This window comes from Sorex fumeus, unplaced genomic scaffold (genome assembly GCF_029834395.1).
Source record: "Sorex fumeus unplaced genomic scaffold, SorFum_2.1 ptg000054l, whole genome shotgun sequence".
In the NCBI taxonomy this organism is placed as follows: Eukaryota; Metazoa; Chordata; class Mammalia; order Eulipotyphla; family Soricidae; genus Sorex; species Sorex fumeus.
The window spans coordinates 337,722-351,595 of NW_026606111.1; the positions used below are offsets into that span (position 1 = coordinate 337,722).

The following is a 13,874-nucleotide window of genomic DNA, read 5'->3' on the forward strand; positions in this document are numbered from 1 at the left end:
TTTGGTTCCCAAGTTTTATTCAAGAACTCATACAAAACATTCCAGATAAAGGAGCTAATCCTCGTCCTCCTCCTCCTCCTCGTCCTGGTTGATCTGGAAGTAGCGCAGCTCGTAGCTCTCCTTGCTGTTGGCCACGACGCGCAGCCAATCGCGCAGGTTATTCTTCTTCAAATATTTTTTGGTGAGATATTTCAAATACCTGCAGAGAAAGCAGATTTCAGGACTGGGGACGCCACAGCGCCTTCCTGTGCCCCTCCCTGCACCCACCCCTGCGGGAAGGAGAGGCCCAGCCGGCGGCCCACAGGCTTCCCGCCTCAGTGCAGGGTCCTGAAGGGCAGCTGCTGGGCACTGGCAGCCGGGCCTGGGCGAGAGCCACTCATCCTCTGGGCACTCGCTGTGGAGAGACGGAGCCCCCGCGCCTTTCATGACTCGGGCCCCCCAAGTCTTCACGGATCCCAAGACGCCGCCGCACAGCCGTGCTAGCAGGACCAACCAAGGCCGCATCTCCCAGTCCCGACCCCAACGGGCCCCAGGCTGCCGTCCGGCCCTGCCAGCTCCCCCCATGGGTCACGCAAGGCCAAGTGCTGCGTCCACAGAGCTGTCTCAGGACGGGGCACGGCTAAGCAGAACACACGGCACAAGAACCCGGGGAGAACAGTAACATCCAGGGGAGGGAAACATCTTTGCTGGGAATGGAGGAGAAATGCTCAGAGATGCAGCAGCTCAGGAATACTAAGGCTGTTCACACGAATATGCCCCCTCCCCAATCGGCGTGCAATAGAGACAGCACATAAGGCGTCTGCCTTGCAAACTCCTCTGCTGGGTTCGAGCCCTGAAGGAAGAACCAGCAGTAAGCCCCGACGCTCATGAACCCCCCCCAAAACACAAAAACCTTACAGGAAAAAGCAAGTGGGGGTGGAGAGGTAGCACAGTGGAGGGCGCTTGCCTTGCATGCAGCCAACCCGGGTTCCACCCCCTGCCAAGAGTGAGCCCTGAGCACAGAGCCAGGAGTCAGCCCGGAGCACCACCGGGTGTGGCCCATAAATGAAGCACTGGGACACAGGACCTGCTCCCGGACCCGGACTCAGCCTGCTCCCACCCCAGCAGATTGGCTCAGCATGGCCAGTTACGGCAACACAGCAGGGACAGGGAACCGGGGGGCTCCCGAGAGCACGGGAGAGAAGGTGCAGGGGTCCTTCTCGGAATCCCAGCGCTCAGCCACCAGCCCCTCCGTCACCCGGCCAGGCCGCTCCTGGGCTCCACTACAGTTCGCCTGCACCTGCCATCAAGGACCCGGTCAAGGCTCGGCCTCAGTCATCGGGCCAACGGCTGCATGTTAACTGCTGAGCAGTGCCTCTCACATGGGCTCTGCGCTGGGGCCAACTCCACAGTTTTGGGGGTGGCTAGCTCAGTGGGTAGGATAGCTCGGTGGGTAGGGATCTGCCTGCAGTCAGTCCAGGCTCAGTCCCTGCAGCCTGGAGCACTGCCAGAGACAATCCCTCAGAAAAGAGTAAGTGCTAGCACTGCCCAGAGCAGCACCGACATAAATAACAACAACAACAACAATAATAATAATGAAGAAATGAAAAACAGAAACGGGGGTGGGGGTTAGGCCACACCTGGCAGTGCCCAGATGATGATGGCATGTGGTGCCAGACCGAATAGATGGCTCCAAGGGCAAACATGCATGGGGAGGACACAGGCGGGCTCGGAACCCAGCGTCACTGGGCCAGTGCCGCCCGGCCCCGCCTCCCCCAAACCCTGGGTGCAGGGGCTGGGGCTTCTCTGGAACTCGGAAACGCCCTGGGCGACTCCAGAGAGATGAGACTCCAAGTCCCTGTCCAGCGCCTGGGGGAAGCCAGCAGACCCAGGGAGCCCTTGGCAGGGCCTCACGTCAGAGCTTTGTCGGGGCCATGCTGAGCACGGAGGGCCGGAGCGATAGCACAGCGGGTAGTCTTGCAAGAGGCCAACATGGCCGACCCGAGCTCGATTCCTCCGCCCCACTTGGAGAGCCCGGCAAGCTACCGAGAGTATCTCGCCCGCAGGGCAGAGCCTGGCAAAATACCGGTGACAGGTGACATATTCGATATGCAAAAAAAAACAGTAATAAGTCTCACAATTTGTTGTGAGATGTTACTGGTACCCGCTGGAGCACATCGAGGAACAACGGAAGGACAGTGGACAGTGCTAATGCTGAGTACGTCAGGCTGCGTCTCGGTGGAAACAAACCACTTTCTTTTGTTTGACTTTTGGGCCACATCTGGCAGGTGCTCAGGGCTCACACGAGGGTCGGCTGTGGGCAAGGCCAGTGCCTCCCGGGAAACAAACCACCTGAAACCACCAATTTCCCTCCCTCCCGCCCACCCGGCCCGCCCGCTCCACCGCCTTCCAGGAGGAGAAGACGCCCCTGGGTGGGCCACAAGAGCCAGCACCCCTCCCGCACCTTTTGGAGAAAGGCACCTCCGATGTGACCGTGATCTTGCTCTTGCTCCGCTCGATGGTCACGGCACCGCCCCCCAGATTCCCAGCCTTGCCGTTCACCTTGATTCGCTCATGAAGAAACTGCTCCTGCGGAGAGAGGGGGGCCCGGTCAGCCACGCACCGCCTCAGCTGCTCACAGCACTTTCCACTCCAAACCTGGGTGAGGGGGACGAGCAGGGCCACGGACAGGAGGGCCCCGGGGCTTCCTCCTGCTCCAGGAACCTGCACTAGCTCCCCAGCCCCACCGGCTCTCCAACGTCTCTGCGGCAACCGTAGCTCAGGCCTGAGCTCTGGGAAAGGCCAGCGCCAAGGCCTGGAGTATTGCGGAGGGCAGTGGAACAGCCGCCACTGCCACGCGTCTGCATGGGCCTGAGTACAAAGACGGACGGGAAGTCCAGCCCGACCCACGGGCCAGGAGACAGCATCTCTCGGCTCCCAGGGGCCCCAAGAGGGCCCCTCGCAGCCGTGGCCTCAGCAAAAGCACAGCGGGGTGGGTGCCTGCCTTGCACACAACCGACCCTGGTTGGATCCCCGGCACCCCAGATGGTCCCCGAGTGCAGAGCCAGGAGTAAGCCCTGAGCATTGCCAGGTGTGCCCCAAACCCTAAGACTTTAAAAAAAAATGGGGTGGGTGGGGGTGCAGGCAGGCTTTCTGGTTTCAATTCTCACAACCTCCCCTTTCTGCTTTTTGGGTCTCAGCGGCGTTGCTCAGGACTTACTCGGCTCTGGGCGCAGTAACTGCTCCTGCCAGTGCTTGGGGGACCATAAGAGGTGCCGGGCGTTACTCACAGGTTGGCCACAAGCCCTCCCAGCTATTACTGTGGCCCCTAATAACACATGGACCGCCCCAAATCAGCCAACCAGAACCCTCTGAACACCCACAAACTGGAGACGCCATCAGTCTGGCCTTTCACGTCTCGAACCCAGCATGCTCCACACCTGCAGGCTTCTGTTGGGAGAGCCAGTCCCACAGGCCAGGGCACAGGCTGCGGTGGGAGGCGTCTTCTATCCCGGCCTGAAGCACCACAAGGCGTGGCCCTGGCCCGGGAGTGGGGAAAAGCAGCCCAAAATCACGGAGACGCGGCTGGAGGAGAGATAACCCGGCAAGAGCCCAGGAGGCGGGGGCCAGGACCGAGGCGTCCAGCTGCCCTTCAGCGCTAGGTGAGGTTAGTCATAGGCAGACGCGGCCCTTACCTCAGGGCAGGCCACCGAGCCGGGCCCAGGAAGGCACTTGTCTCCCGGACCGCGAGCAAGCCAGGGCTCAGGCGAGGCTAAAGGAAGAGGCCAGAGGAGGACAGCACAGCAGGGAGGGGACCGTCCCCAACCCCACCAGGTCAGAGTCAGGAGCAGGGCCTGAGCACTGCCAGCGAGCCCCCAAAGCAACACAAAAATGGAAAGAAATCAGCAGCAAAGGGGCCGGAGCACAGCGGAGCGGGGAGGGCGCCTGCCTTGTACACAGCTGCCCCGGGGTTCGATCCCCAACAGCCCATACTGTCCCCAGCCCAGAGTGATCCCCTCAGCCGACGGCCAGGAGTGAAGTCCTGAGCATGGCTGCATGTGGCTCAAAAACCGAAACGAGAAAAGCAGCAGCCCTGCAGTGACGGGGAAGGCACGTGCCACAGCCCTGGGGTCACCCCTCAGCTACTACACAACATCACAAACAAAACCAGCTCGGGGCCCAGAATTCAGGAAGACCCACACGCAGGGCTCAGGGGCACGTGGCACGTGCTCCCGAGGCCAGCTCCACCCGCAGTGAACCCATCGGGTTAAGGCCAGTTTCACCGGGAATGGCCCCTGCAACCCCTCAAAGCACTGTTCGGGGCACCCCTCCCCATCCCAAACACCCGGGGACCGGAAGTGCCAGCAGAGACGGGCCCCAACACGCCAGACGGGCATGGTCAGACGAGCACGGTCGCAGGGGGGCCACCAGGGTGTGACTTACGAAATTCGCAGCGTCCATGATCCCATCTTCCACAGGGTGGGTGCAGTCCAGGGTGAACTTAAGAACTTGCTTCTTTTTTTTGCCTCCTTTGGCCACGAGTTTTTTCTAGGAAAAGCAGAAAAGGAACAGATTGAGGCGCGGTCCCTGGAGAGAGTGGAGGACTCCAACCACGCCAAGGGCACACGAGAGGTGGGCACCTAAGGGGCCGCTCCAGGCTGGGGGGAGGTGGGGGACGGGTCTGGTCTGGACACACTCCCAGGTTCCGGAGCAGACCCGGTGGCCTGGAAGGAAGCAGGGAAGGGTCCTTCGGCCTCGGGTGGCCCACGGGGCTAGCCGTGGCCGCCGGTTCTCCGGAGCTGCAGCCAGCAAGCCCCGAGCTTCCGGATGGCCAAGCCCTACCCGGGGCCTGCTGGGGGTGGGGTGGGGTGGGGTGGACTGGCCTGGCCTCCGACCCACCCCCGAGAAGTGGCCCCGGGCAGCACGCGGGTCACGACCCAGAGCGCGCACGGACCCGGCGAGCGCGCGGCCGGGTCTAGCAGGAAGCCAAAGAGAAACGAACCCGGTCCACCAAGGAACTGCACACGCGGGACACGGAAAACTTAAATCCGGGATCGTTCCCGGGGAGCTCCAAGCCGGGTTTGGCGGAAAAGACGCTGGCGAGGCCCGATCCCGGCTGCACCGGGCTGCGCTCCCAGCACACGGCCCGGCCCGCTGCCGGGCTCGCCCCGGCCCCCAGCCCGGCTCTCCCGACATGATCGGCCCCGGGGGCAGCTCCCGGGCTGCACCCCGGCCCCCAGGACCCCCCGCGGGCTGCACCCCGGCCCCCGATCCGGCTCTGCCCAAAAGCACACGGGAAGGCCTTGGGGGGGCACGGACGGCTCGGCCCGGGGCAGCTCCTGGGCTGCGCGCCCCCCCGCCCCGGCCCGGTGCCCCCCACACGCCCGGCCCTGGGGCAGCCCCGGGCCGCGCCCCCGTCCCCGCCCGGCGCGCCCCCCCGCGCGCGCGGCCCGACCCTCCCCGGCCCGGCCCGGCCCGGCCCAGCCCGGCCCTCCCCGGCGGGGCGTCCCGGCCGCGTCCTCGCGGCGGCCCCGGCGCCCGCCCGGCCCCGGCAGCCCCAGACCCGCGGCGGCGGCGGCCGGGCCAGACCCCGCTGCAGCCGGGCGGGCCGCGCGCTGGCCGGGGCCGGAGCCCGCGGCGCACGTGGGCGCGGGGCGCGGGCCTCGCGCGGAGCCGCACTCACCACGGGCGCCATGGCGGCGGCGGCGGAGGCAGAAAGGGCGGCGGGCGCAGCGCGCAGGCGCCAAGAGCCGCGGCCGGGCGCGCGCCGGCCCAGACCCGCGCAGTCGCTCGGCCGCGCCTCCCCGCCGCCCGCGCGGCGCCCCGCGCCCGGCGCTCGGCGCGCGATTGCTCTTCCCTGCGCGCTCCCTGCCGGGGGCGGGGCCGAGCGCGGCGCGTACCACTTGCGCCGGGGCGCGCGGGGGGGACGCCCGCCGGGGCGAGCCCAAAGGCGAGGCGGGGGTGCCCCGCGCCCCAGGGCGTCCGCCCCCCACAAGGCGAGGGTGAGGGGCTGCACTGACCCCCGGTTACCGGCCAGCGGGCTGGGGCGTGGGCGCGCCTCACGGGGAGCCGGGTCCGTCCCGGGACCCCCGCGCGCACGCGGCGCCTTCCGGTTCCCACCGGGCAGCTGGGACCCGGGCCCACGTTTCCGCTGGGTTTCCTGCCAGGGGGCTCGCGTTGGGGTCCCGCCAGCACGCCCCGAGCGTCCCCTGTCCCGGCTCCGGACGCGGCCCCCGCCAACCCCGCCGCGCCGGGCGAGCCCCCGGCCGGGCACGTGGCAGCCCTGGCCTGGCGCCCGCACGCGGGTCCCGACCCCCGAGTTGGCATTTCCTCCAAACTGCCAGGCGAGGGGGCCAGTGCCTGCCAACAGCGGGCAGGCCGGCCCGGGTTCGAGCCTGGGCATCCCATATGGTCCCCCCCCGCGCACCGCCAGGAGTAAACCCTGAGTTTGCCGTTTGAGGCCCACACGACACAACCATAAAGAAGAACCTAATTCTCAGGTTCATCGGGCCCATGGACCGTATGTGGATGGGCTGCTTGTCCCCCACCCCAGTCTGGACCGGTTCTATTTTTTTTGTTGTTGTTGCTTTTTTGGGGTCACACCCGGCGATGCACAGGGGTTACTCCTGGCTCTGCACGCAGGAATTGCTCCTGGTGGTGCTCGGGGTACCATATGGGATGCTGGGAATCGAACTTGGGTCGGCTGCGTGCAAAGCAAACACACCCTACTCACTGTGCTATTGCTTCAGCCCCTGGACCGGTTCTATCTCTGCTCATCACTTAGTTGCAGACTAAATTTTTTTTGGGGGGCCACACCCAATATCCAGGAGTTACTCCTGGCGGTGCTTGGGGGACCATATGGGATGCTGGGGATTGAACCCGGGTCTGCCACATGCAAGGCAAATGTTCTCCCCGCTGTACTTTCGCTCCAGCCCTTAGTTGCACAAGTTCTTCACTACCTGTTACCTGACTTTAAAGTATTCACTTAGGGGCCAGAGCCACCCGGGGTCCATCCCCAGCATCTCATCTGGTCCCCTGAGCACTGCCAGGAAGGATTCCTGAGTTCAGAGCCAGGGGTAAGCCCTGAGCATCACCAGGTGTGAGTTCCCCTCTTCCCCCCCCCAAAAAAAATACAGCATTCATCTTGCAGAGTCTTCCAGTCCCTGACAGTGGAAGGACACAGCCTACCCTGGCCCAGGTGTGTCTTCATACGTGCCCACTGACCAAGCCCTCCGCTACCGCGTGTGTTTTGGGGGACTGTACCTGGCCGTGCTCAGACTCCTGGCTCTGCTCCAGTCACTCTCGGCAGTGCTCTGGGAGCCTATGCAGTAGTGGTCAAACCAAGGTTGCTGCCTACAAGGCAAGTGCCTTAACCGCTGTCCTTTCTCTCAGACCCCTGTGATTCTGGACTGCAGACCACATGTTTGCTCTGCCAGCTGCTCCTGGCTAGATTCTTGGTGCTCGTGGGTCACTTCAGCAATGCTCATATGACCGTGTCATGCCAGAAATGGAACCAGGGCATCCCACATGTGCTTCAGCCACGAAACAGCAGCCTGTTTTTGGCTCTTCCTGCTGGATTCCTGCTTATTCCATTGTCAGCATCACCTACTCTTGTTTCTTCATCTTGCTAAGTGGTCCCTGGAACATTCCAGAAGCAACAAGTGAAAATGATTCAGAGAGATAGGGCAGCAGGTAGGCGTTTACCTTGCACATGACTGACCAGGGTTCAATTCCCAGCATTCCACATAGTTCCCCCCCACCCCCGCAAGCATTGCTGGGTATGGCCAAAAAAAAAAAAAAAATCCAAGTCTTGGGGGTCTGGAGCGACAGTTGAGAGCTGGGTTCGATCCCCAGCATCCCAAATGATCCCCACCTGGAGTAACCCCCCAAGCACAGAGCCAGGAGTCAGCCCTGAACACCACCAGCTGTGGTCTCCAAACCAAAATTAATCTCTGGCAGCAGCGAACAGCAAGCAGCCCCCGTGGCAGGGTAGTGTGTGGCGTGTGCGGACGGCCCTGAAGGACCCAGGAGACCGTCCATGTCAGTGGACACTCCTACCTGCTGTCATGCCAGCCACGGTCCTCGGCTCCCAACTGTGTGGTGGCCTTTGGAAAGTTCCAGGACATGTGACCAAGTCATGTCCATCCCAGCAAACTGTAGAGCCACGTGCATCTGAGGCTGCCCTGGGCCCGGTCAGGGTCCCTGGACATGGTGAAAACCCGTGCCTGCAGGAAGCAGGGATTTGCCTGGTCTTCACATCAGGGATGGATGTGAAGGCGCCGGGGCCGGACACTCACCTCAGATGACGGTGGGGCCAAGTACACCCACAACTGTGGGCGTCAGGCAAAATGGGGGACTGCACCCCCAAGAGCCTCCAACTGTCCCCGCCCCACCCCTTGGACCCCTTCCCTACCCTGGTACCCAATCCCATAAATCATACCTCCTAATCAAAAATAAATACAAAGGGACCGGAGCAATAGCACAGCGGGGAGGGCATTTGCCTTGCAACAGCCGACCTGGGTTCAATCCCCAGCATCCCATATGGTCCTCTAAGCACTGCCAGGAGGAATTCCTGAGCACAGAGCCAGGAGTAACCCCTGAGCATCGCTGGGTGTGACCCAAAAAGCAAAATAAATAAGTAAATAAATACAAATAAATAGCCACCCACCAGGTTGGGCACATGCTGCATGTTCAGAAGACCCAGCTTAGATGCCCAGCACCACAGGTGAGCCTGGCACTGCCGTGGGCAACCCCAGGGCAGCAAGCCGGGAGCAGCCTCTGGGCACTGCTCATGTGGTCTAAGAAGAAGTGGAAGAAAATAAACCCCAAAAAGTGGAGTTTCCCCTGGCTGGCAGACCTGCCAACCTCACACACGCTCTTGGGGCTGCGTCGGACCTTAAACTCATATCCCAGTTTCCCTCAGGCCAAAGGGCTGGTCACCAGCCCTCCCTCCCTGATCTCCTCACCTGGTGGGTCGGCCCATCCCGCAGCATCTCCGTCCTGGCCCCCACGTGTCCCCATGGGAGTCAGGTCACCTCTGGACCCTCACCCACACCTACCCCGATCCCCTGTTTCCTCTCTCTCTCTGGGACACTGTGTGTGGAGGTGCCTGACCCCCTGGGGGTATTTGGGAGGGGCTGGGGGGGGGGCTTGGGTGTAGACGCCACTGATGGCCGAGGTAAGAAGTCTCTAGCTGGGGCCAGGGCCGTAGGACAGCGGGGACGCATTTGCCTTGCACATGGCTGCCCCGGGCTCATTCCCCAGCATCCTATAGGGTCCCCCGAGCACTGCCCGGGGGAGCCCTGCGGGATGAGACAGGAGTGAGTGAGCTCTGAGCACTGCCTAGTGTTCAGAAAGGAAAGCCTCCACCTTTCCCCAGCCCACAGGCAGCCTGCCCCCGTGGGGACTGTTCCCTCCTGTGCTGTCAAGCCCACTCTGGGCAAGCCCTGACCCCCAACCACCGGTTCACAGGAAGGTCGGTGCGATGCCCCCATGTCTAAGCCCAGAGGTGCCACCCTCTTCCCTCCTCCTCCAGGCTGGCCTTTCTCTCCTGGACCCATCAGCTATGGAAACAGAGCTCCACCCCCCGGCTCATGCCTATGTGGCCGGGCTCGTGCCAGCAAATGTGACGCCCAGACTGAGCAGCCCACCCCCCTGCAGCAGTCCCCCTGACAGCTGTTCCCCTCTGCATGACAGGCCACACATCCCCTCTCACCTTCCCACTCCACCCCCAACCCTGGCCCCATCTTCATCCCGATCCCACGCACCCTCATCCCCACTCTCCACATCCTCAGCACACTCTGAGTTCCTCTGTCTCCACCCACGTCTTCCTCTTTATTCTTCTTCTTATTTTGGCCTTTTGGATCACACCCAGCAATGCTCAGGGGTTACTCGAGGGACCATATGGGATGCCGCGGATCAAACCCAGGTTGGCCACATGCAAGGCAAATGCCCCACCCCCTGCTGTACTGTCGCTCCTTTATTTTTTATTTTTATTTTTTTGCTTTTTGGGTCACACCCAGCGATGCTCAGGAGTTACTCCTGGCTCATGCACTCAGGAATCACTCCTGGCGTTGCTCGGGGGACCATATGGGATGCTGGGAATCGAACCTGTGTCGGCCATGTTGGCTGTGTGCAAGGCAAATGCCCTACCCGCTGTGCTATCGCTCCAGCACCTCCTTTATTATTTTTTTTAATTAAAAAGTTTTTTTTTGCTTTTTGGGTCACACCCGGCGTTGCACAGGGGTTACTCATGGCTCTGCACTCAGGGATTATTCCTGGTGGTGCTCGGGGGACCAAATGGGATGCTGGGAATCAAACCCAGGTCAGCCGCGTGCAAGGCAAACACCCTTCCCACTATGCTATCTCTCCAACCCCACTGTCCCTCTTTTAAACGGTCTCAGCTGGGCTGGAGCATTGCACGCGGCCGACCCAGGTTCGATTCCCAGCATCCCATATGGTTCCCTGAGCAATGCCAGGGGTGATTCCCGAGTGCAGCGTCAGTAGTAACCCCTGTGCATTGCTGGGTGTGACCCAAAAAAAGCAAAAAATAAATAAATTTAAAAAATGAGGTGAGCACGATGCCACTTCCTCAGCCGCCAGGTGAGGGCGCCAGAGAGCAAAAGGACGCGGGGGGGGGGGGGGGGGGGGGGGGTGCTGGCATGACAGCAGGTAGGAGTGTCCACCGCCATGGACGGTCTCCTGGGCCCTTCAGGACCGTCTGCACATGCTACACACTTCAGCTCCTGGGACTGTGAACCAGCTGTTCCTCTGCTTTAGGTCTCTCTGTCACGGGACTAATCTTGGGCGGCTGTTCCGGGCTCCAGCCCTGGCCCATGGCAGGTGCTCACTGCACGCTACTCCCTACTCGGAGCAATGAGGATAGGAATGGACCGAGTGTCCGAGTGGCAAAACCAGCGAGGAGCGAAGGCAGAGCCCAGCTCCAGAGTCCAGTTAGTTGGCTGCCGCGTCTGCCCTGTCCCCTCGGGAGACCATCTGGAGTAGATGAATCGGTAGCGTAAAGGGCTTCACTTGGCCGCCAACACTGGCCAGGACGGCTCTGAACCCAGACAGAGGGACTGTAGACAGCACAGCGGGGCAGGGGTTTGCCATGAGCGCACCTGACCCAGGCTGGATCCCGGCAATCCGGGTGGTCCCTGAGCCTGCCAGGAATGATCCCTGAGCACAGAGCCAGGAGTCAGCCCTTGTGCAGCGTTGGGTGTGGCCCCCCAAACCCTAAATACCCCCATCCCCAAATTAATCCATTTTTGTTGTTGTGTTTGGGTCACCCAGAGTTCGATTCCTCCACCCCTCTCGAAGAGCCCAGCAAGCTACCGAGAGTATCTCGCCTGCGTGGCAAAGCCTGGCAACGCTCCCCGTGGCGTATTCAATTTGCCAAACACAGTAACAATTGTCACAATGGAGACGTTACTGGGCCCGCTTGAGCCAATCGATGGACAACGGGAGGACAGTGACAGCGATAGTGTTTGGGTCACACCCGGTGATGCTCAGGGGTCACTCCCAGCTCTGCATTCAGAGATTCCTGCTGGCGTGCTGGGGGTGGGCGGGAGGTCCATATGGGATGCCAGGGATCGATCCTAGTTGGCTGTGAAAAGCAATGCCCTCCCCTGAGGTGCCTGAGGTGGGAATTGGAACACCCCCCCCCCGCCCCCCCCCCCCTTGGGCCTCCTGATGCTCTCTGGCGCCCCCATCTGGCGGCTGAGGAAGTGTCATCGTGCTCACCTCTGCTGTCGGCACCCGAGTCCCGGCTCCTGCTACGCGTCCAGACTCCAGCTCTGCCCTCCCAGCGGGTCAGCTTTTCCGCCTCCCAGCCCAGCGAGGCCCCCGGGGAAGAGGTGTCATCTGGGGGTCACCCAGAGGACAGGGGAGAGAATTCCTGGGGTGGGGTGAGGCCAGGTGGGAGAAGCGTGGAGCTGGCTGGGTGTCCTTGGCACGCCCTGGACAGCCTGACCTTCCGGGCTGCGGAATGCCAGGAGGCCAGGGGCGGGCCCACAGCGGCCCCTCCTTGCCCACTCCCCCTGCACCCCAGCCCTGGCCGCTCATCCCTGCCACCGCCAGAGGTCGGAGGGGCGCAGGGTGCTGGCCGGCCTGATCCCAACCCCGTGCTGTGTCCCGGCAGATGTCCGGAGCGATCTTCACACCCCTCGAGGGCCCCGGCGCCCTGGATGCGGCCAGCGGCCACCCGCTGGTGTGCCCTTTGTGCCACTCGCAGTACGAGCGCCCCTGCCTGCTGGATTGTTTCCACGGCTTCTGCAGCAGCTGCCTGCGGGGTCGCACGGTCGACGGCCGCCTTACCTGCCCGTTGTGCCAGTGAGTGACCGCCTGGTTGGGGTGTGGGGCGGGGTGGGCCACAGGGCGCCCCCACCCCCAGCCCTGGTTGCTCCAGGGGGCGTGGGCTCAGGTCTAGGGCCCACTTGGGGGGTCGGCAGGGACGGCGGGTAAGGAGCTGGCCTTGCATGTGGCCGACCCCGGGTAGATCCCCCACACCACAGAGGATCCCCCAAGCACCCCCAGGAGTGATCCCTGAGCACAGAGTCAGGAGTCAGCCTGGAGCACCGCCAAAGGTGGCCCCCCAAACAAAAAAAAAAACAAGGACCCACCCATGTGGGGCTCTGACATCCCAGCCACCGTGCGTGTGGATTCTGAAAGTGAGGGGTCATCCGCTGCTCCCTAGGGCGGTCAGAAAGGTGTGGGGGGGGGGGCCTTTGTCCCTCAGGGCTCCAGGATGTGCCCAGCGCCCGTGGCAGGAACAGGGCTGGGGTATTTATAGCGCCCCACACCTCTGGCACTATTCTTAGTTCCAGTAGAGGGTGGGAGGCAATCATGGGCCGGTCTGGGGCATCTGGGTCCTGGCTCCCGTCTCCCGCAGGCATCCGACGGTGGTGAAGGGCCCTGGAGGGCTCCCCCCAGTGGACCGGCTACTGCAGTTCCTGGTGGACAGCTCGGGGGATGGCCTGGAGTTGGTGCGCTGCGCCAACTGTGACCGGGAGTGCAGCGAGCAGGCAGGGAGGGCCGCTGGGGGCAGGCACCGGGGGTGGAGGGCTTCCTTCTCCACACTTGGTGGGGGTGGGGGTGGGGGTGGAGACATGGACGCTGACCTACAACTCCTCGGCTCCTCCCAAATGCAGGTCCCATTTCATAGGTGGGGACACTGAGGTCCAGAGCAAGTGGCGGGCGCTGCTGGGCAGACAGGCCATTCTTTTTTTTTTTTTTTTAATTTATTTATTGAATCACTGTGGGAAAGGTTACAAAGCTTTCAGGTTTAGGTCTCAGTCATGCAAATATCAAACACATTTCCCTTTACCAATACTTATTTTTTACCCCGAAGAACCCCAATAAAATCCCACCCCCCACCCCTCCCAGTGCCTGCGAGGCAGATGAATTCTAGTTAACACTCTATCTGCTTTGATTAGATTCATTGTTTCAATAAAAGATTCACCACTATTATTTAGAGTTTACCCCCCCACAAATCAGACATGCTGAAAAAGCATTGTGACGTGATTTGCTTTCTACAGCTGGGTTCAAGAATTAAATATTGGTTTTGGATTTCTGCTATTTTACCTATTGACCCTGGAAGTATTTCTACTGAAAGTCAGATAGTTAAGAAATTGGTTTCTGTGCTCTGGAGTCGTGGCCGTACTGGAGAGCCGCTCGTGGGGGGCAACTGGTGGCCTCGGTAGGGCGTGAAGGGCGGACCGAAACGCCCCCCTTCCCATGAGGTTTTAGTCGCCCCCACACCCCCGGCTCATACCTGCCAGACAGGTCATTCTGAGTGGGGCCAGCTCACTGCTGGTGCTGGCCCGTGAACAGCGGCTGGTAGCTCAGGGGGAGTGGGGGGCCGTAGACTGTCACGGAGTGGGTGGCATTCTGCCGGG

At 62.1% G+C, this 13,874-nt stretch overlaps 3 protein-coding genes across 4 annotated transcripts in view; 2 read left to right on the top strand and 1 right to left on the bottom strand.

The window, feature by feature from the left end:
- Positions 1-12,674, bottom strand: RPL22 (ribosomal protein L22). Of its 2 annotated transcripts, none has more exons than XM_056124969.1 (4): positions 12,600-12,674; positions 4,423-4,527; positions 2,444-2,568; positions 1-199 (listed from the first exon to the last, which is right to left on the bottom strand). In XM_056124969.1, exons 1-4 carry the CDS (start codon positions 12,657-12,659, stop codon positions 55-57), a joined length of 435 nt encoding a protein of 144 aa, XP_055980944.1. In that variant the 5' UTR covers positions 12,660-12,674; the 3' UTR covers positions 1-54. The 2 variants fall into 2 exon arrangements, with proteins under 2 accessions (XP_055980944.1, XP_055980945.1); XM_056124970.1 differs by lacking the exon at positions 12,600-12,674 and adding an exon at positions 5,663-5,750.
- The window catches only part of ZBTB48 (zinc finger and BTB domain containing 48), a 299,924-nt gene that overhangs the window by 71,101 nt on the left and 214,949 nt on the right, over positions 1-13,874 (top strand). The window lies entirely within an intron of this gene.
- The window catches only part of RNF207 (ring finger protein 207), an 11,314-nt gene continuing 9,558 nt past the window's right edge, over positions 12,119-13,874 (top strand). The window contains exons 1-2 of the mRNA XM_056124973.1: positions 12,119-12,309; positions 12,869-13,001. Coding sequence (XP_055980948.1) covers positions 12,119-12,309; positions 12,869-13,001 — 324 coding nt within the window. The remainder of the gene's footprint in view (positions 12,310-12,868; positions 13,002-13,874) is intronic.